The 26007-nt window shown below is 40.2% G+C and overlaps 1 protein-coding gene across 2 annotated transcripts in view; it reads left to right on the top strand.

The window, feature by feature from the left end:
* Positions 1–5092: 5092 nt before the first annotated feature.
* The window catches only part of PPP2R5C (protein phosphatase 2 regulatory subunit B'gamma), an 86982-nt gene continuing 66067 nt past the window's right edge, over positions 5093–26007 (top strand). Inside the window, exons 1-3 of one of the 2 annotated variants that reach the window (XM_075426548.1) lie at positions 5093–5175; positions 6818–6883; positions 20830–20989. In XM_075426548.1, coding sequence (XP_075282663.1) covers positions 5149–5175; positions 6818–6883; positions 20830–20989 — 253 coding nt within the window. In that variant the 5' untranslated portion in view covers positions 5093–5148. Of the gene's footprint in view, positions 5176–5323; positions 5432–6817; positions 6884–20829; positions 20990–26007 lie in introns of those variants that run through there. The other variant, XM_075426549.1, reaches the window with a different exon arrangement.

Genomic DNA, 26007 nt, shown 5'->3' on the forward strand with positions numbered 1-26007 from the left:
CCTATGTTATAAGCAGTCCTCTCTCTGGGAGTGTCTCCTGTAAGCTAGGACTTGCATTATTGTACTCTTGTCTCCATTCTGATCTTTGGCCCTGTCTCCTGTTGTTTCTGAGTGGACTTCTTGGATGCACCCCCGACTTGTTCCCTTGCCTTGTCTCAGACTGGTGACTACTGCCATCCTGACCTCACTGGGACGGTACCCTGGTCAGAGAAGCCCTGCCCTTGCTGTCGCCACGCTCTGCCACCAGCTCTTTCTCTCTCACGGAGCAGCCCCACTCTTGCTGCTTCCTGAAAGAAGAGTCATAAGCTGACTTCTGGTTTTGCCAATAAGCTTCTGGGAGCTTAGCGAAAAGGGGGCTTAACTTGAGCTTCCACCACTTACCTGAAGGAAAGAGACTCCTGAATTTTTCACAAAAGTGACAAACCTCCCAGCAAATATTATCTATAATGCTGTAATTGCCTAAATAACTGATGTTATGCACCACATTCAAAATGAAATCTTGTCAATTTTTTTAAAACTTAAGAGGTAAGAAAGAGAATGAAAAGGTAAGAACAGACAAAACTCAAAGAATCTGTATTTCAATGCAATACCTCCACAGTCATTGGAAATTCTTAAAGTTGAGATTTAGACAGTATAATTCATCATATGTGAGCTTTTTTTTTCATTTCTTACCAGTCCAAATTTTACATAAATACAGAGTAATATTACAGCTAGAATATATCCAATACTGACACTACTACACGTACATATGACTAATTATGGTTCTGAATGCACATCCCTGTTCTGTGTTAAGTGATGCCAGTAACTGCCATTTGTAACTTATGTTGCCACACAATGGGCTGAAACATCATGCAGTTTACAAGCATGAAGTTCTAAAATTTGACCGTTACTCATTACCTCAAAAGAGTCTGACTTTTACACAGCTTTGAATAAATTATTTTGTAACCTTTACAACACATCAGATTATGACAGCAGAGCATCCAACACTAACAGATATTAACTCAGGAGAATTAAAGCCTTGCAATTTAGAGTGAGAAACAGCCCCAAAATTATTTAATGTAATTCAGGGTAGGCACAATAAATCCATGCTAGTAGAGACGGTTTCTGAAAGATACTTAAGCTTTTTTGTGAAGTTGAATATACTGACTTTGCAGCTTTTGATGCTAGGTTGCATAGAAGCAGAGGCTATTGCAGGTGCTGATGAAGCAATTTATACCCTCAGTCCCTTCAGACATAATCTGGCAGTTTCACTACTCCTGATAGGAAAGTTAACTAATAGTTTGATCTGCACAAGAACGGAAAAATTGTTTAAATTTCAACCCACCTATTCCAGCCTCCTTACTGCCAGTGGTGCTTCAGCTTTCAGTTCTCTCTCTACATCTGACACAGAATGCCAGAAAACAGAGGAGATCTGCTTCAGTCAATAAAGAACTGTTTTGAGAAACAGCCTGCCAATGTTTGACAATTACGTATAACGATGGCAGTTCACTGGCTTCTCAAACCTTGTCCACAAGTGCAGTTGCACAGTTTCAGCTGAGCCAGATTAACAGCTTGCTACCAAAAGGTCTCATTGTCTCCTGTCCTCCCTGCTCAGTTAGTTTTCTGCCATTTTAGCAAGCTGAACTGGCATACCACCCAATTAAACTCGAGAGTGCATGGAGAGCAGTAAAATCATACAACTGGGGATGTAAGATATTATCCCTATCACAGTGACGGTGATCTGCTCAATAAACTCAGGCCAGATCATGACTGCTCAACTGCTGTAAAGGGATTAAAACAAAAACAAACAAACAAAAATAATATCCAATACAGTTGGAAAGGACTAACTGTGTAAATGTTCCCCTTTCATCAGTACACTGGACACATGGCCTGGTTTCAAGCTATTAAATATTATCCAGGTGTTTTACACAAGACTTGAAATTATTTGGTGATTTAACTTTTGCAAGTTTAGACAATTTCATCAATCAATACAGTACAAAAATGCAAATTGGTAGCTATGCTACATGCATTAGATTTTGCTATTTTAATTACAGAGATAGCCCCATCAGTGTGAATCTATTCTAGCTTTTTAAAACATGTAGTTGGCATAAAATATGTTCAGCAGTTAATGCAAATATTAATATAGTCATATTCACACTCATATTACATCACATTATTTACACAGTTAATCCTACTCTGTAGCAGAATAATTAGGCCCACAGTGATGTACCACTGTAGTAAAAATAAGATTTCATCTTAGCGCTGCATGAAAATGTAAGTCACTTGTCTTATTGTCATATTTTATGAAGACACTAGAGCATACAGTTGGAACTATTTTTTCTTGTAAAGCACCTCCACCCACCGATTATTTCATATAATACGCAGGCCTTGAAAAACACAATTGCTTTCTGTTACTGGTGAATGAGACTCCTCAGCAAGTGAACTGAGGGGGAGTCAAGTTTTCACAAGAGTTTCTACTTCTGTGGTCACAAAGAAAACCTCCTAAATGTTAACTGAGTCAGTGCCACCTTTTGAATCTGTATTCAGTCTGACGTATTGATTCAAGGTTTCCCAACTAACATCAAAATAAGGACAGACATTTTTTGCTGCTGCTATTCAGAAGTACTTGGGTTACAACGATACTGACTGAGTTTTTCCATTATTCGGAAAAACTATGAGCACTAGCAAGCACAAAGGAGGCCAAGAGCCAATGAGAAACTCATTAAGCTGCTTAAACTGATCTAAATCTAGGCTGTTGAGGTCACATCCCGCCCCCGCCACATATTTCCACCCCCTTCCTTCAGCCAATGCTAGTGTTTACAGAAGCAGGTATTGGTGTGCCAGTTCAAGGCAAAAAAAACCCCAAACAACGCATCACTTTTGGGGGGGAGAGTTTTCAACCCAATCAATTCTATGAACTGGTTTAAGGAGCTGCACAGTACCAGCATCAGTGCAGAGGAGGGAGACAGGAACACAACAGCTGGGAATTAAGAGTAGTTTAAGCTCCTATGAAACCTAACAAAGAACTGGAAGCTCTTGAGTTTATCCTCAGCTGTACAAACCCCTTCATACACCGATCAAACTCCAGTCTACAGATGGAGGTAGATTTCTTTCCCTTATTGTCTCTCAGTATGTTCGATATCCATGTTGTTCTCTTGGTGAGAAGTCTCATTTATTAGTAGTAACTCATTCATGACTGGCTCTTAACAGAAGCACAACAGTGATAACCGCACCTTATTTCTAAATCCTCAACCAGAGAAGATTAGGGAAAGGATAAGAGGCAGACATACTTTGTTTTCTAGCACTTAAAAAGCAGGAAAGGAAGGGGACTGAAGGAAGAGGAAGCAGCTCTCCGTAGTCATTAGACTTCTTTGCAGTGCCTGGAAAAGGGAAAGTTTCTTTGCCCTTTCACCATAGCAAAAGCAAAGTATTCAAATATAATAGATGCAAGCTGATGTTAGATATCACCACATCAGACACAAGTGGTTATTAGAAATCCCAGTTCCTGAAAATGAGAGCACAGACGCTTGCTCATGCTGTCTTTGATACTCACAGGTTGGGTAAGGAAGGAGAACAATTTCACTTTTATGCTGGTATTTATTAAGCTAGAATTTTTCTATGCTACAGTAGTACAGCACAATTGGAATTTAATAAGCATGTCCAATCTAAATTTTAAATGCTTTATGTCTTGGCACTATTATGAGCATTAATATTCCCTGTGCTTTTTCTTCAGCTAACAGTAATTTTGGGCTTAACCTGGCCACATGAGAAAGTTTGTAGATCTTCCAGAGGAAATATATGCACCTTTCTTCTTTTGTCTAAGAAGATTGTTCTGATTTTTGCATTCTGGCTTTGAGAGAATAAAGAGCAAATTGTTTGAAAAAAAATCATCTCTGGTACAGGTGGGGATAGAATCACAGAGTGCTTTGGGTTGGAAGTGACCTTTAGAGGTCATCTAGTCCAGCCCCCTGCAGTGAGCAGGGACATCTTCAACTCTATCAGGTTGCTCAGAGCCCCGTCCAACCTGACTTCGAATGTTTCCAGGGATGGGGCATCGACCACCTCTCTGGGCAACCTATGCCAGTGTTTCACCACCCTCATGGTAAAAAATTTATTCCTTATATCCAGTCTAAATCTACCCTCCCCTAGTTTAAAGCCATTACTCCTTGTCCTATCGCAACCAGCCCTGCTGAAAATATTTTCCCCATCTTTCCTACAGGCCCCCTTCAGGCACTGGAAGGCTGCTCTAAGGTCACCCCGGAGCCTTCTCTTCTCCAGGCTGAACAGCCCCAACTCTCTCAGCCTTTCCTCACAGGAGAGGTGCTCCAGCCCTCGGATCATCTTTGTGGCCTCCTCTGGACCCTCTGGCATCATGGAAACAAACACATCGGCACCCCGGCTTTTAAAAACAAACGGGATAAAGATAGTGTTATCAAATCAGGCTGCAACTAAGCTCACCTTCTCCTCATCCACGTACTGCAAGCATACACTGCAGTCCTCAGACTGATGATGACCACGCCGGATTTGTGTGAGAGGGCCACCACGCTGCAGATACGCTCTATATTGTTTTACTGTTTTCTTCTTTAACCATTGGCCGCTCCCCAGTGACAGGCTCCCGGCCCCCACACGGCGGCGAAGCCCGCAGCCCCTCACTCAGGAGCGGGCCCCGGCGGGCAGCTCCGGCTCGGGGGACCTTCCGCCCCCCGCGGGGTGCCATCGGCTGAGGAGAGCCTGCCGCACGCCTGGGACGCTGAGCACACCTCAGCCCACCCCGCCGCTTCCCCTCAGCGAGCCGGCGGGCTCGGGGCGCGGAGGCGGAGCGGCTCAGGCTGCGGGTCCCGCCCCACAGCCCGGGCGGAGCGCGGCGAGCCCGCGCCCTCGTCCCGCCGCCCGCCCGGCAGCGTGACAGGCGGGACGAGGGGAGGGAACCCGCCGCCAGCCCGGCCTACGAGGTGACGCTCGGCGAGCCGCGGGTCACGTGACGCGAGCAGCCAATGGGGCGGCGGCGGCGCGCTGACCGCGGGCGGGGGGGGCGGAGAAGGAAGGGGGGGGGGGGGGGGAGACCGAGGCCGCCGCCGGGGACGGGGGGGAGCGGCAGCGCGGGGCGGGCGCAGCGCGGAGCGGGGCCGCCGGGGCTTGCGGCTCGCCGGCCGCGGGGCGGGGGCGGCCATGCCGAATAAAAACAAGAAGGAGAAAGTGAGTCGGGGTGGCACGGGGGGCGTCCTGGGCTTCGCGGGGGGGGCGGTGGGGCGCAGGCCCCGCGGGGAGGAGGGGCCTGGGGCAGAGCGCGGCGGTGGGGGGCGGCGGCAGCGGCGAGCGGAGCCCGGCGCGCAGGGGGCCGGCGGGGCGCTCCCCGCCGCTGGGCAGGACCGGGCGAGGGGCGGCCCCCTGCCCTCACGGCTGTGTGCTGGACCCTGCCCGCCCCCGGGCGCTGGGGAGGGGGCAGCTCCCGGTGGGGCCTGGTCCGGGGGGTGCCCTGGGTGTGTGTGGGGTGTCCTGGTGCCGTCTCGCCGGGCCCGGGGGGGGGGGGCGCGGAGTTGGGGGCAGCGGGAGGGAGGGAGTCAGTCGGCGGAGGGAGGCCGCGGTTGTGGCGTGCGGGGGAGGGAAGGAGGGGGGCGGGAAGCGTGTCCGCCGCCGTGCCCGGCGGAAGGGTGGGCGCGGGGGGCGCGTCTCGTACTTCGGGGCCGGCCCGGGTGCGTTGAAGGGGAGGAAGGGGGTGTTCGGCATGGCGGCGGGGCTCGGCGGGCGGGCGGTGCCTGTCCCCGCAGCTGGCGGCCCGATCCCCCTCCCGGGGAGTCTCTGGGCTGCGGGGCTCCGGCTGCGGTTGCAGCTGTGCTCGGGGCATCGCCGTGAGCGCTCGAGGAGCCTAGACCGCCTCTCCGAGCCTTGTCGCCTCCTTTCCCTGGCGATGGGAGAGGAGCTCGCTTTTGCTTTGCCTCAGTTTGCCCCCGGCGCTCCCGGGTGGTTTGTCCGGCAGCTACGGAAGGGGCTTGCGCGAGTAATGGTCGCAGAAAATTTACTAATCTGACAGAAAGTTAACTGGGTGCGCTTTCGGTGATAGGCAATTAGCGATGTGAGTGGAAGTCAGAAACAGAGAAGAGCTGCCCTATCCAGCTGCTGTCCCTCTAGACCTTCTCTGTTCAGTTGGCTTCTTCTTGTCTTTTTCAGCGTGGTTTTATAATTGGGTGTAGGGAGATTGGGTGTTGTGCTTTGTGGGGGTTTGTTCTAACTTTTTCCTCAATATCCTTGCCACCTTTGATTATTAAAAACATTCAAAGTTTTCTTTACTTTTCTGCTAATAATGAATATCAAAAATATGCTATGAGTGAAGGATGAAAGTTAAGTATAATGCTGAGAGGGAGAAGTATGAGTTGTGGGCCTGCTTCTAATACTAGCCTTTCTAGCCCCTTGAGCAGGCGAAATAATGCAGTGTAAAACGTGTAGGGCACTCATGCTGGTTTCAAAGCTAAACTAAATATAAATATTCTTGAAGCTAAAACCCAAAGACAGAAAGGATAAGTTCTTAAACGTAGTTCAAATTGCTTGCATTCTTTGTCCCTGCCTGCTTGGCTGTATGAAAGCTTATCTTTATATGGCTCTATGGGTGAATTTTGAGGCATAAATAAAACTCCAAAACCTTTCTGCAGATGAAAAATGTTTAAAGTAGCTATGTAGAGACTGATAGTTCAGTATTAAGATTGTCCAAAAAACAGTATCATTTTTTCCATCAATTTTAATATTCTTAGTGTCTAAAAAAACTTGAGTTTCTTGGCTTGAAAAATCTGTCTGAATCTCCTTTTCAAAGTAACTGAAACTGCAAACTTCTTTTTTTTTTGAGGAACCTGTGAAATCAGTGAAGAGTGGAAAAAGTGGCAAAGATGGACAAGACAACCAAGAACATGAGGTAAGTATTACTAAAATATGTAGGTATTTTCCAGGCAAATTTGTCATAGCTCTTGAAGAGTGTTTAAGTCCTAGATTGTTAAGATTTTGACATGACAGATGGCTGTGAGGAAAGTGGTTGTGGAACTACTGCCCTAGTATTTGACGAAAAAGTGTTTTTAAGACTTAAGAGAAGATGCTTTTGAGGAAGTTAATTTTATTTACAGTAAATAAATACGTGCTTGCTACAGTCTTAAATATTAATCTGTTTTCTTTTTGTTATCAGGCATACATCTATTTTGTTTTCTAGTCTTATTATAAGATTTTGGGCTTGTTTTCTAGTTGCTCGTTGCAGTTTTTATCGTACTCTGTAAGTCCCAGAACTCTCTTCTCTCAAGCTGTTGACGTTGGTGTGTCAGTTAAGTGTCAGTAGCCTGTTACATTGTCAGGAGACCTTAGGCTTAATCAAAGGCTGCCAGTTGTTTTGTTGTGTGATTTCTTTTTATAGGTATACAATGCAGTGCTCCATTTCTGACTGATTACTCTGTTGTTGATGCTGATTTTTTTTTTTTCCTCTTCCGCATTGCTCTCTGTTTTGCCCACCAGCAAGATACAGTGACTTGAAAGGGGTCAATTAAATCGTTATTCACTCCATTTTGCATATTCATCTAGAAACTCGGAATTAATAGATATGTTTCATTCGGAAATCCACTGTTTAGGTAGATTCTGAAATTTCTTTTAAAACGTTCATACCAGCCTGAATGTAAAACACTGCACTGAAAAGCTTATGTATTTCAGCCTTTAAACTACATGTTGTGATACTGAAAGATGATGTTTGACATCAAAGTACTCATCCAGCTTCACCATTTTTCCCTCACTGAAATATCTGTTGGGGGTAGGTGGTTGGGGATATTTAGTCTACTCCTTCTGATGCACTTCAATGAGTTCTTATTTGTTTCTTGTTCAGAAAGACGCATGCTACTGTCATAAATTAATAAGATCATTAAAAAGTCTAATCTTAAGTATTTTGGCAATTCAGGTAAGAGGGATTATGCATTTTGGTGGAGGGAACCTAGCTTCTAGGAGGGATCTTAGCTACTAGGAAAGCTCTTAAAATGGAATAAGAAATGTATCGGTGTAAATAGACATACTTTATTGTGATGTGTTCTGTCTTTACAGTATATTGCTGTGATGTTAAAAAGAGTATTACTTCTTGGCTGTAATTTTAGTTCCTGTGCAATTGTAAGGCTTGTCATTATCAGTGTCTTTTCTGTACATTTGTTAAGTACTTATTTTCTCAAGCTTCTGAATGACAAGCTGCTGAGACCAAAACTGATTTTCTTATTTCTTCCTGGTGCTTCAGGATAGAGTGTAAAGCTCCCATAGTTAATTAGTAGAGAGCTTTAAATGTTAACTGAAAATGTATACACAGTTTTTTAAATTTCTTTCTGTGCTTGCAGATCTAGATGTGGGTTTGTTTTTTTTTTACTTAAAATGTGAGAGAGATTAATTTCAATAGGAGAATATGTTGTAGTGTCCATGCATTTTTCATTTTCACTTGTCCTTCTGTGTAGAATTCCCAATGAAAAACGCGGTTTACTTAAGTTATCTATGATAGTTAATCATATGTGAGTAGGGGCAGAATGGGAAAAGGACTGGGGGTGTGACTGGCACATATACAATGATTGCCATTCCCACTGGGCATTATTTAGTCTCAGTACAATTTTGAACACCTCAGTGCTTGACTCATTAACTTAATTAATAGAATAATTGCACACAAATAGTAATGTAGACTTTGCATTCTAATGTGGCTGACTGTAATCATGATGTATGTTAGCTGGTGCTTATGAGCAGAAAAGAGGCTATTTGTTAACATAGTGAAGATTAGTAAATATAGAAATATTCTGGAACGTAATACATTTTAGGGTTTTTTTTCTTTAAAGAAGGTTGTCTTCAAGTTTCCTTGTACGTGTATTTTAACAATGATTTTTAAAAAATCCTCTTCTAGACTATAAGTAGATCTGGAAATGTGCTTGTTTAATTTTTTTTCTTAAGATGCATTTAATGCAAATGAATTTAATGCAAATGGCAGATTGTAAAGACTAGAAGCTGTCTGCTGTTCAAAGAACAGGAACAACACAAGCAGCAGCATCCTACAAATACTTTATTTATAGACACTTTTATAGCACTTAACTAAATTCATGATGCCTTGGACTTCTGTAGTTAAAAAAGTACAACAGATTTTAATATTTACAAAAATGAACAAGTGTTTTTCCTGTTGTGCAGTCAGGGAGATGAGATTTCAGTTGTGAAGCTATACAGCAAGTTTGAAAATGGATTGAAATGATTTGTGGTATGCCAGGTCAGGATGCCTGTCCTGAAAGGGGCTGAAAGTGAATTAAGCAGATGCTTGTCTCAATTTGAAAACTTCAGCAGTAGCCCGTAAGCATGTACAGAGGTAGGGAGTAGCTGCAGTATACGGGTGACTACTGAAGGAAAAGCCTCTTCATTTAAAACTCAAAGAATGCCATTGTAGTTGTGTCTGAAAGCAAGGTCCATCTTGCCTATTTTCCTGTCTCCAGCATTCCCACGAAGCAGATGTTTACTGGAAGGAATACAAGATAATTCTTCTTGCGTTGCCTGTGCCTTGGTATTACATCAAGTAACCAAAAGATCCATGCTACGTAAGGAGGGTCCATGTTGCTTCATATTTGCTGTGTGGTCAGTAGCTGATACTCTGGAAGAGATATTCAGAAACAGAGTAGATGTGTGGTCTGCCATCCTGAAACACTTTTCCTTAAGCCAATATCTGGCTTAGAAAGTTGCTTAGCTGAGGTATTGTATGAAATTGTTTTCATATTATTAATGATTTATTTGATATTTTTTAGATTGTCAACAGTAGATTCCCTCACACCCCCCCCCCCCCCAAGCCCTGCTTAATCTCCCCTAGGTGTGAAGACTTTCATTACTTTGATTGTCCTTCTCTGTGTTCTGTTCTCCTTTATGTGACACAGCTGCCAGAATTTCACAGAACGTATGAGGTGAGGGTATCTTGTTTTTCTGTACCCTAGTGCAGTTATTCAAGTTTCCAGGTGCACATATTGTTCACTTTTTTAACACTTAGGAAAAGAGGTAATATGATTAAGCTCCCATTTATTTAACTGTAGTTTCTAACCTGTTAGTAGACATTAATGAATTAGACTAAATAGTTACTAGAAAAGTTGAATCTATTCCTTAAAGTATAAGTACAGCTTCTTACTTCAGTAATTAGTCCAGGATATTAGTGTCTTCAGGTTGTGAACAAAGGCTTAATCTGTTGTGTATTGGGGTTTTCTGTTGTTATAGTGTCTCTGCTCTGGTAGAGTACTTCGGGGTTTTGTTTACCAGTGCCTGAAACATGTACTCAGAACAAACAAATAACAACAAAAAAAAAACCAACCCAACCAAAACAACAAACTGGGTGTGGGTCTTGGCTATGCCAAAACTTCATAACTTGTGGACGTATTCCCTGTGACCTAACTGGCTTTTGCAGAAGTTACTTCCCTCACGCATAAGCTTTATTGTAGAGTTCTGTTATGTCACACAGATGTGGAGGTGGTCTTCTGCGTTAAGGCAGTAGTGACTTATGGTCAGTCTAATTTCTTCAGAAGGAGGTGGCTTGCTAGTAGTTAATGATTGAGAAACATTACCTTTTTCCATCTCTAGCAAAAACCTAACACTTCTAAAAATTCAAGTGTTTCTTACAGTACTTTAACAGTAGTTTTGAAATACAACCACAGGGGAAGGAAGTTAAAATTTTAACCCTATCGACTCGTAATTCTGACTGTTTTGTCTGTGGGAGTATATGTGCTGAAACTTGTGCTTTTCACCAATCCCTGAAATGGTCTGGGAGCACTTTGAGTGCTCCTATTTGAACCACTGTTGTGGTTCACTGGAGGGATGGAAGGGTCAGAAGTAGCTGGTAACCTTTCATCCAAGGCAGTAGTAGGTGACTGGGAGCGACAGCATCTTCTAGGTCTAGCTGGACTGGTTTAAGCTTAGAAGTTTCATGCCGCCTTAAAACTGTATTCATTTTGAATCTTAAGTGCTGAGTAGTCTGTAGAGAAAAACTGTTTTTGTTGTTTAAGAAAGTATTGGCTTGGTGACTTTCAGCAAATGAGAACAGGAATCGTAACTCTTCCTTCAAGTTCTTCTGCTATACAGAGCAGCAAACGGAAGACCAGTGTGGTTTGAGGAGAGTGTGTGTGTATTACCTCATTGTTTCCATGTGCTATCCTGGGTGATTCTTTCTGCTTTACAGGTGGGTTGGTTTTTTTTAATACAGACAAATCAAAATGTAGTAAAATATAAACTGCATTGGCTAGTTCTCTTGTGGTGCAAAAAATTGCGTGATTTATTGATGACATGTGTTGCCAATGTGAGACTATAATCACTATTGAAACCAATTTTAAAAGCTTTGTTAAGTAGTGATCCATGCTTCTGTTCTGCCATGCATGTGATTCAGTGTGTGTATATATTTATTGTCACTTGTATAAAGCAGCTGTCATTAAAGCTCTTTTCCATTGCTGTTATTAGATGGGCAATCTCTGTCACGCAGTGGCACAGCGTTTTTGGATGCACTGAGTTCAGCATCTTTAAGATTTAACATCTTTTTGTGTATTTGTTGCTTTTCATAGAAGCAGATGTCTTTTAGACATTTAGCATAGTTTTGATTTATCTCTTTTAATTAATGCCTGAAGTTAAGTATTAATTTATTTGTAACATAAATCGGTGTTTTAAGGGGTTTGGTAGTACTCCCTACCATACTGTCACTTTGATGCCAGTTATGTAGCCATCTAGATCAGGAATGGCTGATAGCCTGTAATAAAGCATCCCCAAGCCCCCAGGTTTTCAGTGAGCCAAATCAATAAGCTCTGTTTGTCAGGTGTACAAAGCACATAACAAACCTAGCTGTACCTTAGCTGTTTCTTTAGTATGTATTCAGTAATACGTCCCTGCTGGACTGATAGGCTGAATAGCCAGTGTTTTCATGAGTCAGTCGCATGCAGTAGATGAAATTGATTTGGAAATTGGTGGTCTTTCGTTTGGAAGAAGAGGTACTTGTGTTATGAAATGAATTTGAAATGTTGAACAACTAGTACTCTCAAGTTTTAATCTCAGAATGGCTATAAATGCATAATTGTAGAACTTCTGTTTCCTGAAGCTTTCTAGGGCTGTTGGACTGGGATTTTACTTCTGACATTAGCAAAACAGGACTTTAAACCAAAAAGATGTGTAAAATCAAGATGGATTTCTCTTGTATCGGCTGTATAAATAAAGTTTGTGGATTTTCGGTGGTTTTTTTGTTTTCTTGACTTTAAACTGGTATGCCAACTTCTTTAAAAAATAATTTGAAAACTGTTTTTTTTTTTCGTGGCCTGCAGTTCTGATTTTCATTCCTAGAGAGAATTTTTTAATGGATTGATACAACCATTGAAAAATACTTAAGTGTAGGAAGTAAACAGAGCCTTAGTACTAAATGAGGTGCTATTGGCTGACTAGAAAGATGCACTATGTGCTACTCTTAAAGCAGCTACACAGTTTTTTGTTTGTTTTTACCTTCTGTATTTCCTATTTCCAATTTTTATTGACATCTTGCCTTTTTACTTTTGGTAATCGGAATTTCCTTCTGCATCCAAAGCAAATACACCTTGATACTGAATAGTGAAAGAGGCTGCCTTAACAGTGTTTGTTATGTGACTTTAATATTATGCTTTTAAAACTATTTGCCTTGATTAAAGAAATGTACCAAACACTGCTGTATAACTAAATATCTAAAAGTTATTTGTTACCTAAAAGGAGATGTCTCTGAAAACTGGATCCTAGGCTCTTCTAGTTCTTACACAAAGCTGATGACTACTTGTGTAACATGTATGTATGAGGTCTTTGGTTTGTAGTTTGTTTTAGTACTTGCTATTCTTTACTTTCTAATCATGCATTTAAACTCTCTGAATCCTTCCTGAACGGAACCACGGCAATGAAGGCAAAGACTGTTCTAATCGGAAGGAGCAAAGTGGTCTTCAGAAATGGATATCAGCAGTTTGTAAACTGAAGACATCCTTTTATCCTTTGTTTCAAATAATTTCTCTTACATTTTTTCATAAGGGTTAAGACCTAGTGCTCCTTAAACTTTGAGAGAACTCAGGTGTTCATTAATGCATATGAGTAATACTGAATTATTAATATAATTATTCCGTAGAGAATACAAATAGTAAGAAAAACCTGTTGAATCCACCCATATATTCAGACTTTACAAATATTAAATCTTGTTTGGTTTTTTTTCTCCCTCAATTTCATTTAAAGCTAGAATAAATTAATAATTATACAAGTGGGATGGTAGACTTTGGGTTTTTATTTGTGTGTTGTTTGCGCCCTCCTCCCCTGGCTTTGGGGGCCAATTAGAAACAAAATTATGGGGATCCCCCCCGCCCAATTCCTGAATATACATATATACTTGTAAAAAGAGAACTGCCAAATATTAGAATTTGCTACACCTTTATAGTGACTATAATTTAATACATTTCCTCATCACTGCTCAGTTTAGCAGTCTGAAGTACTGAAAAGTAAACTTTTCTAGTTTATATAAAAAAATATAAAATAATGTAATAAAAATATATAAAAGCATGATGAGGGCCAAAGATGAAATGATTTGGTGTAACAGTTCTTTGGAAGTGGTTAAGGTTGTTACTGCACTACTAAAATGCCCAGGAACCTTGTCACAGGCTGTAACTCTCTTATATAGCATGTAATACAAATACCAGATTGGGGGGCAAGGGGCGAAGATTCCAATATGAGTATGTGGAGTGAGAAACTGCTGTGAATAGATCGGGGAGCACAAAAATACAGATGTCACTGATAAGGCCACGTATATAGTAGTTTTAGCTCATCAGTAGCTTTATATAATTAAAATTTGCAGCAGAGTATAGGAGTTGGGGCTTGAAGTAAGTGAGATTAGTTTGTGCCTATGTGTTTTCCTTCAAATGTGGGAACCTTATATGTATGTGTGTGTGTATATATATAAAGCAGCACAAAGGTAGTTTCTGTTGGGTTTTTTGAAAGTAAAAGGGTGGTTCAGGCTGATCAGAGAGAAATTACAAATGAAAATCAAGAACTAAAGTAATTTAAGCCAAGCCATCACTTATTCAGATTCTTCATCTCTGTATTTATATAAATGTTTTGAAATAATGCTTAGGACTTTATCTGGTTTTAATCATATTTAATTAGCTAACTGATGGTTGCAGGTAACAAATTTTACTTTCCCAGGGGCATTTGTTTCTTTGAAGTTTGATTATAGAAGATGCATTAAGAAACAAATGTTGCTTTGCTGCTGATGTTTATGAAGTACCAGGTGCTTACTGGTGGTGGTGTTACAGCAAATGCAGAACAGCATGAATCTGCTTATGGTCCCAGCCTGGCCACCCTGTCATCGTTGCCAACACGCTACAACCTCAGGCTGCAGATCAGTCCTCTGACTGAAAGGAATCAAATGTCAATTTGTTCCTAGAGTAAACTAGTAAACTTAATTTTGATTTAACAAGGAGCAAATGGAAATCAAGCTTGATGCTACTGATACTTAACTATGAGTGTAAAATACAGTGCAAGAATGTCTAGGATGCAGTACACTGAGCTGAGACATCTTTGGCAGTTGTCAGGATTGGCTGATGTGTTGCAAGTCAAGTGTGTTGTACAAATCTAGGGTGATACAATTCTTTAAAAGATAAAATTTGAGCTATGTGTGTAAGCAGCTGACAGGGAATGCGTGCAATGCTTTGTCGTGAAAAATAAATGCTAGCAAGAAACGTGAAAGAGCTTCAGCAAGTTATAGATCAGTTTTCTAAAATGGTCTGTGACTGTAAAACTTGCTGTGGGCACCTCTCCACAGTGAAGAGGGTCAGATGACCTTCACTGCTGGTAGGGAACTTCCCAGTCTGATGCAATTCAACAAACTCCATGTTGTCTCTGACAAAACACTGGTAGAACTCCATAGTCAAGCATCAACAATAGCTGCCAGTAGCATTGCTATATGTAATTACAAAATCATGGTTGCTAAACAACACATTGTAAATCAGTGAGTGTTGGTTACAGTGTACTAAAATATATAAACTTTGTCATCACCACCCTGTTGAAAAGTTAAGCTTTTTGTTTATCATTGTAATAACATGGATCCTCAAAGCTTTAGGATGCAGGTCTTGCTATCTTACCAAATGAAAACATAGTAAGTTACACTGGATAGTACAGTGGTAGTCCCAGCATATCTCAACCGTTGAGAGAATCTTTAATGATAATAAACGTACTTGCTAGAAAGGCAGCTGCAAAGATCATTCTAGCAAGCCAATCCAGGTATCATTCTGGCAAATGATTTTGTTGAGGAAAAACAATAGAAATCTAAATTGTGGTCTCTGTGAAACCAACCAAAGCCTTCAGCACCATAAGCTGCATCTCCAGAAGCTCCTTCCGAAGTTGTCTGTCCAAACAATCTTATGGTAGTGAGACAAGTGAACAATAATGGCATAGTAGGAACAAAGCGAGAACCTCAAAACTGTGTGTCATCCAAAATGGTACCCAACAGTCATGTTGTTTCCCTGCTTTAACTGGGTTGTTTGTGGGTAAATGGCCCCTTTTTATGTTTCCAGATGATAAAGAATCCGTATCAAGCTTTGTATAGATTGAAAATGCTGATATTTGAGGTTGTAGTTAGTTGCTCCATAACAAACTCTTTATCAGTGATTAGGCACTACTTGTATGAACTGGAATTACTGCAGACTGTCTGGATAGCTCTATTAAGCTGCATCTTTTTATACCGTAATAACAAGAGTTTATTCTGACGTTGTCCTCTTGGAAGGCATGTTGAACTGGTGGTCTTAACAACACAGCACTGAAATCGGGTGACAAATGCTGTTCTCCTGGTAGCGTTTTTTCTTGAACAACTTGCCTTGGTCCCAACTGCTAATTAACACCACCAGCCCACCTCCTGCAGGTATGCTGTGGATATATTTACCAGGTTGATGGTTACTGGGCCATATGGCAGATGTGATCTGTCCCTGTTACCTCCCCCAGATCAGAGCAGCAAATGAAGATCAGCAGAGAGCTCTGTGGCAGAGTTGAAGATTTCTGGAGTGTTCAGAGACTTTCACGCTACTTTGAAGTTACTGCAGAGGGGAAAAAACCTGCATTGAAGGCTCTTAACTGCTCTCCACCCATTTTGACTCCTTGATCTTTGATTTCAGTTCTCATCTCAAGAGATTAAATTAAATTCAACTTCTCAGCCTAATTACATTGAATATATATTGGACCTCAACCTCTTAGCCAAATTATTTTGATTACGTACTGGGCGCTCATACAGTTTTGAAAATGAAGTTGTAAATGTCGCTTTGGTGTTTTCTCATGTCCTTTATTTAGTTTCAGTAAATTGTATTTCGGTTTCAATGGAAGTACATATTAGATATAATCCAGAATGCTTTCATAGCTCCTTCTGAGGCTGCCTTGGCAAGAAATGAGTTGCTCTGGGTGCTACAGATCAGACCTCTGTTTATCTTAATGAAAAACAAATCCATGGAGGCTACTTACTGTACCAAAAGGAAAAGAAGGAAGAGATTAATTCTGAATTAATATAGGCATTCTCCCTTGCTTCTTGGATTCAGACTAATGATTCTTACAAAAAGTGTTCTGTGTTGTGATTTTTTTTTTTCTCTGTGTACCCACATTTCACAGGGAGTCTTAATTACGTGTTAATTGGTACAAGGTTCACCTATCCAGATCCTGTAGTCCAGAGTTTTTATCATGATTTTAGCTGGTATGTGGCGTGCTGCTGCCATCCTGGGATGGTGTACACACTGATAGAAACTTGAATTCAGTGGTGATACTCATTAGAAGGAAGAAATCTGTGTCAAGAAATGCCATGTAGGATACTGCCTAGCACCATGTTTTCTTCGGGCAGAGAGAGACAGTCTCTCTTGCCTTGTGCTTAGGAGGTGATCTAATTTTTTTGTCACTAGTAAGCTATCCAGTGTTTTTTAATCATGAATGACAGATGCATCCATGTGATTTTATTATGATCTTCAAATCCTTACCCTGCTCTCACCAGTTTATCTTAGAAAGTGGTAGGAAAGCTTGCTGTGTCGTTGTAGAGTTAACCCCACTCAATGCTTGACATGGAAGCCCTCTTGATTTTGTGATGCAGAAGAGTGTGTGCTTTGCTCTAATTCAGTTATTAGTGAGTGTGCTTTGCAAGGTAAGGTCAGACAGAGTTCTTCTGGTTGCCCATGTTTGGTCAAGGTAGTTTGAATACCAGCTTTTTGGGGGACTGTCAGAAAAGGAAGAATAGGGTCTTCTGAAAGACTCGTTGACATCTGTGGGGTGTGGAGTGGACCCTCCTTCCAGATCCCAGTTCTCTCTCTCATGTCTTAGATGGCTGGCCAAAAGTAAAAGTTGCCGTGTGGGCTGTTTGATGATCAATTTAATTCAAAGAGAAAAATTGACTGTAACTGTAGATGTGCTTGGTCTACCCATACCTATCTTTCCCAAAGATTGGTCACAAACTTAGTGTTGTGCTCGGATCTATAATTGCCTGTGTACAAGTTGAGGTGATGAAGAATGCAACTTTGAGCAAACAGTGGTGTTAAGACAAGGCATGTACCGCATCCTGGTTGATGCAGGAGGACTCGCGGGAAGAAGGGATGCAAGGAATGTTTATCTTGAACTATTATGGCTGGCAAGAAAGCTTCTCCTGCCTGCCTTTCACTCTCTTGAATTCATTTGAAGCTTATTCGAGGGAATTGGGGAACATGAACTCTACTCTGTTTTTGAATTGTTAAAAGTCAGAATAACACTGGTCCTATTTGTCTTATTGTTCATAAAAGTGTGTAAAGCTCTATCTTTCAGAAACTAAATTGATTAGAAAACATGAGGATTGTGTTTTAGTTGTGATCTGAAGAAACATGTTCTCAATATGATGTGTTTTCAGAGGAATTTATTAATATTTTTAGGGGTTTATCAACACTTTTGGAATTGAATGTGTCTATGAGGGTATAAACGTTTGGGTGGGAGGGAGCTGTTTGCCAGAACAAGGGGAAGAAAAGGTATTTCCCATTCTAGTCATAGGAGGAGAATTGCTAAAAATGCATTTGTAGTTTGATTGTTCTGCTGTCAAATAAATTGAACTGTTCGCTGATGTAGCAAAATGTCCATCAGGAGTTGTGGTTTCTGAAGTAATTTGGTTTATTACTGGGAGGAAGAAGCTGAGCTTGGTTGGCTCTTCAGTCTGAACTAACGAGCACTCTACCTTCATAAAATGTATGTTACCGTGAAACCTTTAGCAAATGAATACACAGAATTGTTAGTCTGTTTTCCTTTTAGAGGGGAGGTTAAAATTGCTGAGCTGTGTGACTTAAATTGACTTGACTCACTTGCTCCAGGTGCCTTTCTGTCCAAGGGCTGGTTATCTGCGAGCCCTGGAGGCCACTTCTCTCGTGGTAACACCATAGTGCCACTTGGAGAGGCTATTGGGTACAGCTGTGTAGTGTAGTATTCAAATAATAATGAAATGAAAACTGTTTTGGCAGCTTTGTGGTATGTGCTGTCTGAATGACTGGAGCATGTCTGAAAAGCAGGGATGATCATGGTTGACGGTAGAAAGGAGGAGGAAATCTGTTGGATAAATTGGCCGATGATTCAAGGCTGGAATTACACTGGAGTCATCACTGCTAGATGGGAAGTTGCCATAGCAACAAAAAATGCTTTCTTTCAACATTTCTAATTAGGAATGTTACCCATCCTCTTAAATAACCACTTTTGGCTAATTTTAGAATTTATCTGCAATTTAGAATACTTGGTTCCCTGAGGTGTGTGTTACCTTAGGATATCGCAGTGTGCGCATGTGTACAGGCACACGTGAGCACTTCTTAATTTGAAATTGGAATTTGTTTGGGAATAGAGGAAACAGGAAAGTAGCTTTCCTGTTCCAAATAATGCACAAAAAACCAGGTGGCAGTGGAAGATAGCCAGTTCAGAAAAACACTGTTAGGCTCAAGCACAATATTGGAAGTATAGAATCCTGTGCAGTAATAGTATTTATAATGCATCTTAATTAGCTTTTATCACTTAATACATGGTAAGTCATTGCATTCTATTTTTTAGTACTGGTTTTCTTTCTGCTTCGTCTATTCATAACTTTATTTGGAGTGTTTTTTAAAATTGGATTATTGGGTAGAATTTACCTTGCAGATCACATGTATACTCAGCAAAAATATTTTTAAGCATTTAGTATTTGGGATTAACAATTGAAATAGTCTGAAAAATGCAATGTAACAGGTATTACTTGTACATAAATGCTTTAACTTGCTAATGTATGCCATTTTTACTGAAACCAATTCTAGAGTATTTTTTATAACTTAAGACTTTTGATGTTCAGTGTGTTGTCTCACCTTATTTGTTCTATAAGGCTGTAAGGGTTTTTGCTATTATAATACTAAATTTGGCAAAATGGTCATCTTAAATGTATTCAGTGAAAACTAAATGCTGCTTTCAGTCATGTCTTTGATATATTAAGCACTGTGTGTATAATATAACACAATTGTTACTCTATCCTTGAAGGTTATACATTTCTTTCCCGGTTATGCTAGTAGAACAAAGTTTGAATAAAATTACTGTCTTAGACTCTAGAAGAAGATAAATTTATGTATGGTAACATTTCCACGTGTCCTGAATGTGTACAATTCTGGACCATGTGGAAATTGCTGATGAATAAGCTATTGTAGAAAGCTTTTTAGAACATGAAGAAAAGTGGTTTCTGTTGTTTTAGCATTATCCCTGTGAAAATTCCATTGATGTTATTTCATGCAGGAAAGAAACACTACTTTCCTATGTACTATTCTTAACAAAACTCTAATTAAATCCATTCAAGCTGCCAAAGTAGCAGCATTACAAGTTGATTTCCATCCTGAATCCTGTTTCCATCTGATCTTTTTTTTCCCATTTCTTATCACATGGGCACTTACTGAAAAGGAGAATATGGTCTTTCCTGTAAGAGAAAAGTGCCAAGGTGTATTTTCACATGTATGTGCTTCAGTGTAAAATAGTTTGCAAATTTGAAAGGTTTCTACAGCAAATTAAGCTCCTGTAAAATGAATTACTTGCAGTAAGATTTCTTACTCAGCTGTTCCTGTATTCTTAGTGTAGGTCACTCCTAGATGTTTTATCATTCTTGTAAAGAACGTCAAAAGTTAACTATTACCTACTTTAAACCTGCTTTTCCTACTTCAGAAAAGGAATGAGAAAGGCAGCATCACAAGTTCTGACAGGCTTTTGTTAATGATGCATTTTATTCAGCTTGAGAGAAAGCACTGTCAAGTGTAGTCTGGGAAACAGCAGCAAACTGAAAACCTATAGGTGGGAGCCATTTTTCTGGTTTTATGTTATTTACCACATACAGAGGTACAGTGACAATCTGATAAGGATTATTACAGCAAAAGCAACTTGCTCGGAGCCAAGCTTAGGACTATACCAACAAGGCACACTACAAATAGGCAGTGAAAGGTTTACCTTCTGTAAATAGAAAAGGTCCTGTAATCCCTCTGAAGCTGAAGTAAGACAGCCAAATACCTTGTAGACCCGGACTTCTCAGGGAAAAGGTGAAAGTAGCTAAGGAACTACACTATTTGAAAACTTCTTTTCAATTGACTGATAACATCAAGTAAATGGGCTGGTGCATGTAACAAGCTGATCTATTCCTATCTATATGTGGGCTATGGTACAGAAATGAACACTGAAAAGAGGGAACAGAAGAATAGATAGCTATACATTCAGAGGGTGATGAATAGAGCAATTTGATTAAAAGCTTATTTTGCTTATTTCTATAACAAAAATAGTTTTTTAGAAGATTTTCTCTGTAAGTTCAGCTGCAATTAACTGCTTTCATTTCTGTTTAAACAGGTGTCAAACAAAAAGTCAAACAGCACTCCTCCCCCAGCACAACTATCTAAAATCAAAGTACCAGCACCACAGACAGTACTGAAGAAGGAAAAGCGGCAGAGTTCTTCAAGGTTTAATGTTAGCAATAACAGGGAGCTTCAAAAACTGCCAGCTTTAAAAGGTATGTCTTTCTAAATTAGAATTACTCTTGTGAGGGATCTTGGGCAGGAGACAGAGAAGCATCTCAACCATCATACTTCTTGTATCTGGATAACATACATTATATATCAAGTATACACATGTGCAGACTTGCAGATACTTGCATGCTCAAACATGTTGTTTGTTTTTTCTTGTCTTTCATTCCTTATATGAGGACTTCCAGTGTGTTGTATAAGAAATAGCCAAGTTTCTTCAACCCAGAAATGTCTGTGTTAAAGTACATTCACTCATCTCGCATAAAAGCAGAATATTTGGGCTCTCTATGCAAAACATCAGTCATCTGTCCTCGGTGCAGCATGCACTACTTTGTACTAGATATCTGTTGGCATTGTGAGATGACCTGGTCTATTGCTATTTATTGGTCTGGTTTTCCTGAGCATGGGTCAAGTGTAGGGGCATCTTTTTAGGGAATACGAATTTTTTCTTTATTAATTCTAAAGCTTTGTGATCTTTTAGAATTATATTTACTGCCATCTGTGGTGAAAAGATGATGCCAACTGATGTGTCTTCTCTTACTAATATGGCTTTTGTCATCTTTATATTAGCTACTGTCTGTTGTGTAGATACATGTTTACATAGTGTGCTTATAGTAGTTTGTAGTAGTGTTAGGGTAGAATTTTCCAGGTGGGATCAGATGTACTGATCTATTGCTTATGAGCAACTGATTTGCTATGAAGGTTTATTAAAAAAAAAAAAGTGCAATGCATACTGCCTTTCCAGTGGTCAAAGTTGGCAGTGAAAGCCTAATAGACTGCCAAAAAGTTGAGTAGTACTGTTGTAGGCAGTGTGAAAATGCCAAGGGATAGGACTTTTTTCCTCCAGTCATTGTTGTCTTAATATAATGCATAAGTGTTTCTTAAAAATAAGAAACCCAGCTTCTCAGCCCCTGTGAATTGTATTGCTTTTCATACAGACCAAGTCAGACAGACTGCAACATACTTCTCTTCACACACATACTGTTTTTACAAAAAGAATATGAAATATTGTTCATCATGTTAGTACAGCAGTCTATATACAAGACACTGAAATTTGCTAATTAAATAAACAGCAGTTAAGTCTTGAAAAATTTTGATCAATCTAATTTATTAGATTTGTAAGTAAGAATATTTAGCACCACAGATTATGAATAATATGTCCTATCTCTTAAACTGACATTTTAGGTTCATGCACAAGCTGTCACACCCAGGGTGTGACATAAGCAAATGACACTGAATTAAAGTAGTGATTTTTATAAAAAGTTATGCATACGGCCTCATTGGTATAACCTTTTGTTCAAAGACTCAGCTGCAAAGAACAACACTTGTTACTTGGTCTAGAACCTCCGTTTTGCCTTATTTGAAATAGTATGTTTCTGGTAATGCCTGGGACTGTCAGCTCGGGGAGACTAGAACTGAGTAGAAGCGGAGTGGACAGTGAGCTGGAAATGAGAAAAAAGAACACAGATGGAAGAGGGGGAAAGTAATTCATCTTACACTGGGTGGGGTGAAGTTTTAGATTTGTTTCCACCTCGGCTCTGTTGTGATTTAAACTAGTAGGCAAGTGAAGGGCAGAAGAGTGCCTGCTTGGACTTGGGTGGGGAAGTAAATCTTAAAAACTGTGTAAGGTGTGTTCCTAGACTGTTCTACTGTTTTTGCACAATGCACCTAGACGTGAAGAAATGGTAGAAGTATTGTTGTGTGCATGCATTGCATTTGCCTTTCAGTCTGCAATCACTCCCCACCCATTCTCAAGTGAAAAGAAAGAAAAGATCTTGACCTTATCTGTGGTGGATGTCTGATGCTGTATGTGTGTCCCCAGGCTGTCGCGGGTCAAACTTTGTTATGAAACACTGGTGCAATTGCTGATCTAGTAATGGGTAGTAATTACTACCTTTACTAATAAAGCTGTGTCCAGTCTCAGGAATCACAGTAGGTGCCTGGATAGTTGCTGTACTCACTACGTGTGCTCACTCATGACTTAATTCCCACCTATTAGGGTTGCTGAGAATGCTGTTGGCCAGTTGTGCTGTCCTCTGAATGTGTAGATAGATACATGACTTGATGTGCGTTCAGTGGGTCAAGTGAAGCAGGGAAACTTTCTTTCTGGATGGCTGTGTGTTGTTTAATGTCTGTGTCCAGACAGGAGTTAAAGCAAACTGGCAGGCTGTAATTTAAAGGACTGAGATGATTAAGGTGGGTTTGACTTTTACAAAGCACTGGGAAGAATGTAGCATTCGTTCAGGTTAGATGTATTTAACCAGCTTCCAGCTTTCAAACTCCAGTTATTCATAATGGGTGGCTATATTTCTATGGCTGCAATACCTGGGAAACATTTCTTCTATCTGTAGTACACCGAGATGTGTATTTTCTTCATAGATGTTACGTTGATTGCCGTGTGGTGGACTTTACATGAGATTGTACTTTAAGGGCAGCATATAGAATGGGATTGTCTTTGTGTACTTGAAGATCTGTATTAGATCTGTGAAAGTGTGTAACTGGTAAGCTCTGAATGGCCTGCAGTATTGCTGAGATACCATCCTTCTGTGCCATAGTGCTGGAGGTGAGGTCAACAAATCACCTGAAATACTGGGAAGGGAAAGGAGGAGCTGCCAAAGTGAGTTTTCATCCAGATTTCTTGTTTAGGAAATGCTTTGCCTTTTAATCTGAAACAGTCTAAATTTGTGGTCTTCAGGCATGTTGCGAGCTTCTTTGGGGCGTTGCACAAAAGTGCTGATGATAGGCTTCTGGAAATATCAGCCTATTTGCCCTGGTGACTGGTGTTAATGTGATGTGATTTATATTCATTGGAGCAGCTTGTGATTAACATTGTACACCCTCAGTTTATGCCGGAAATGGAGGAGCGGGGTAGCGCAGATAATGCAAAAAGAAAAGGAAATAAATTATGACTTAAGAGGCTCTAAAAATAGAGATGCACATAGAAAAGAGAAGTCTGCGATGCAGTTGGCTTTTGGAGCATAGAGATCCATATATTAGCAAAGCTGCAAGCCGATGAAGATCCCTGCAGCAGTGTAATACAACCTGATTTAGTTTGGGCAGAATAGGCAGCTTGTCTGCCCAAAGGTAACCCAGAAGTATCTCTGGAAGTGCCTTCAGAACAGTGTCAAATGTCTTGAAAAGACCTTACCTATTTTTACCAAAACAGAAAAATTCTGTGCCAACATAACTTGCATTATGTTAATTTCTGCTTATCTGGTTCTCCTTGTTAGCTGGCATTTCTAGTACAGGTACTTCAGTTACAGAAAGTAGGTTTGGTTTGGTTTTTTTTTTTCAGTTGTTTATTGGGAAAAAATTACTTACTGACCTTAAAGGTGTGGGGTTTTTTATTATAACTTTGAAAACTTGCAGATTAAGGCTTTGGTTGTATCAAATACACATAGCAAAGGGTGTTTCAGCCTTCAGAAACTTATCAGTTTCTTCATTTTTGCTTTCTTAAGAAAACAGCTTATAACTGAGGATATACTGAAATTTTTTTCAATTTTAGGACTGTATTCTGTGTGAGATAAACAGTGGAAGTGTTCAATGTGAATATTTAATAAACATATTAAAGTACCATATCTGAGCTTGTATGTACCTGACCACTAACACACTGAAGTAGTTTGTTCTTTGCAACTTCCTACTCCCAGCTTTGCACAAGAAGCTTAAATTCATTGTTACATTATGGATAATTTTTTGTGGTTAATTAGCAAATAATTCCACAGTGTCTGTGATTTAGTATGTTTTGTGCTGACATGTATTTCTGGTGATGTTGATCAGTTGTCTTTACTTAAGCTCTTGATTGTAGGTTACCTCTATGAACTTCTGACACCCAAATATATTATATACTGGAAAAAGCACTGGAGCTTGAATATGTGATGTATATGTGCTACTGATCCACCTGTGTTTGTTCAGTTTTGAGAGGAAGCTTTTGAGAGTGTCTTGGCATGTCATGAATTGCATGCTTGTTGCTTGTGTGCTTGACAGCTGTAATAATACGTTTTCACTTGAGCTGTCATGGAGTTAGTGTGTGAAGACCAGCATACAGATCAAGTCTCTAAAATTTTAAACCAAAAAATGACCTGGGTTTAATGCTGAGGGAGAAAGTTATCTTTTTTTCTTATTCTTTTTTTATGAGGTAATTGTGTTTACTTCCAGGTCTAGCTGCCTTGTTTTTCCTTCTCTTAAATGCGTATTAAGAAAAGCTTACCATACAAATACTTGTAAATTCTATAAGCTTAGTTTACCATCTAAACCATTAGGAGATCAGACTTAATGTTTTCCGAATTTTTCCTGGAGTGTTTTTTGCAACCTTTTTTTTTTTTTTTAAATTTTTTTTAAAAAAATTTATTTTTACTCTCTGATTTCTCCGAGAATATAGTTGTCCCATACCAAATGAGTAGTGTGTGAGTAACGGCATCTGCAGGACTGAGGTTGCTACTCTGATGAACTCACTGAATAAATGACCCAGATCAAAAAGGAATCACAAAATAAAACAGCCAGCAGTGTGATATTTCATAACTGGTTAACTGGCAACTTATATGTTCATGTGTTTCGCTTCTGTTCAAGACTATTAATACAGAACAGTAAAATTTAAGTTTAATGATTCAAAAATGTATGTTATTGAAATGAAAATTTATATTCATAAGAATTTATAATTTTAGTAATACTTCCAGGTTGACAGGCGTTTTCCCCATGGTATAGTCTCACTAATAATGCACCTTTGCCCATTACGTACATTTAGTTTAAATGCTATAAGGGATTTTTGGGCACAAACTGAAGCACAGGAAGTTCCGTCTGAACATGAGGAGGAACTTCTTCCCTCTGAGGGTGACGGAGCACTGGAACAGGCTGCCCAGGGAGGTTGTGGAGTCTCCTTCTCTGGAGATATTCAAGACCCGCCTGGACAAGGTCCTGTGCAGCCTGCTGTAGGTGACCCTGCTTCGGCGGGGGGGTTGGACTAGATGACCCACAGAGGTCCCTTCCAACCCCTACTATTCTGTGATTC

Source organism: Opisthocomus hoazin, chromosome 7 (genome assembly GCF_030867145.1).
Source record: "Opisthocomus hoazin isolate bOpiHoa1 chromosome 7, bOpiHoa1.hap1, whole genome shotgun sequence".
Lineage (NCBI taxonomy): Eukaryota > Metazoa > Chordata > Aves > Opisthocomiformes > Opisthocomidae > Opisthocomus > Opisthocomus hoazin.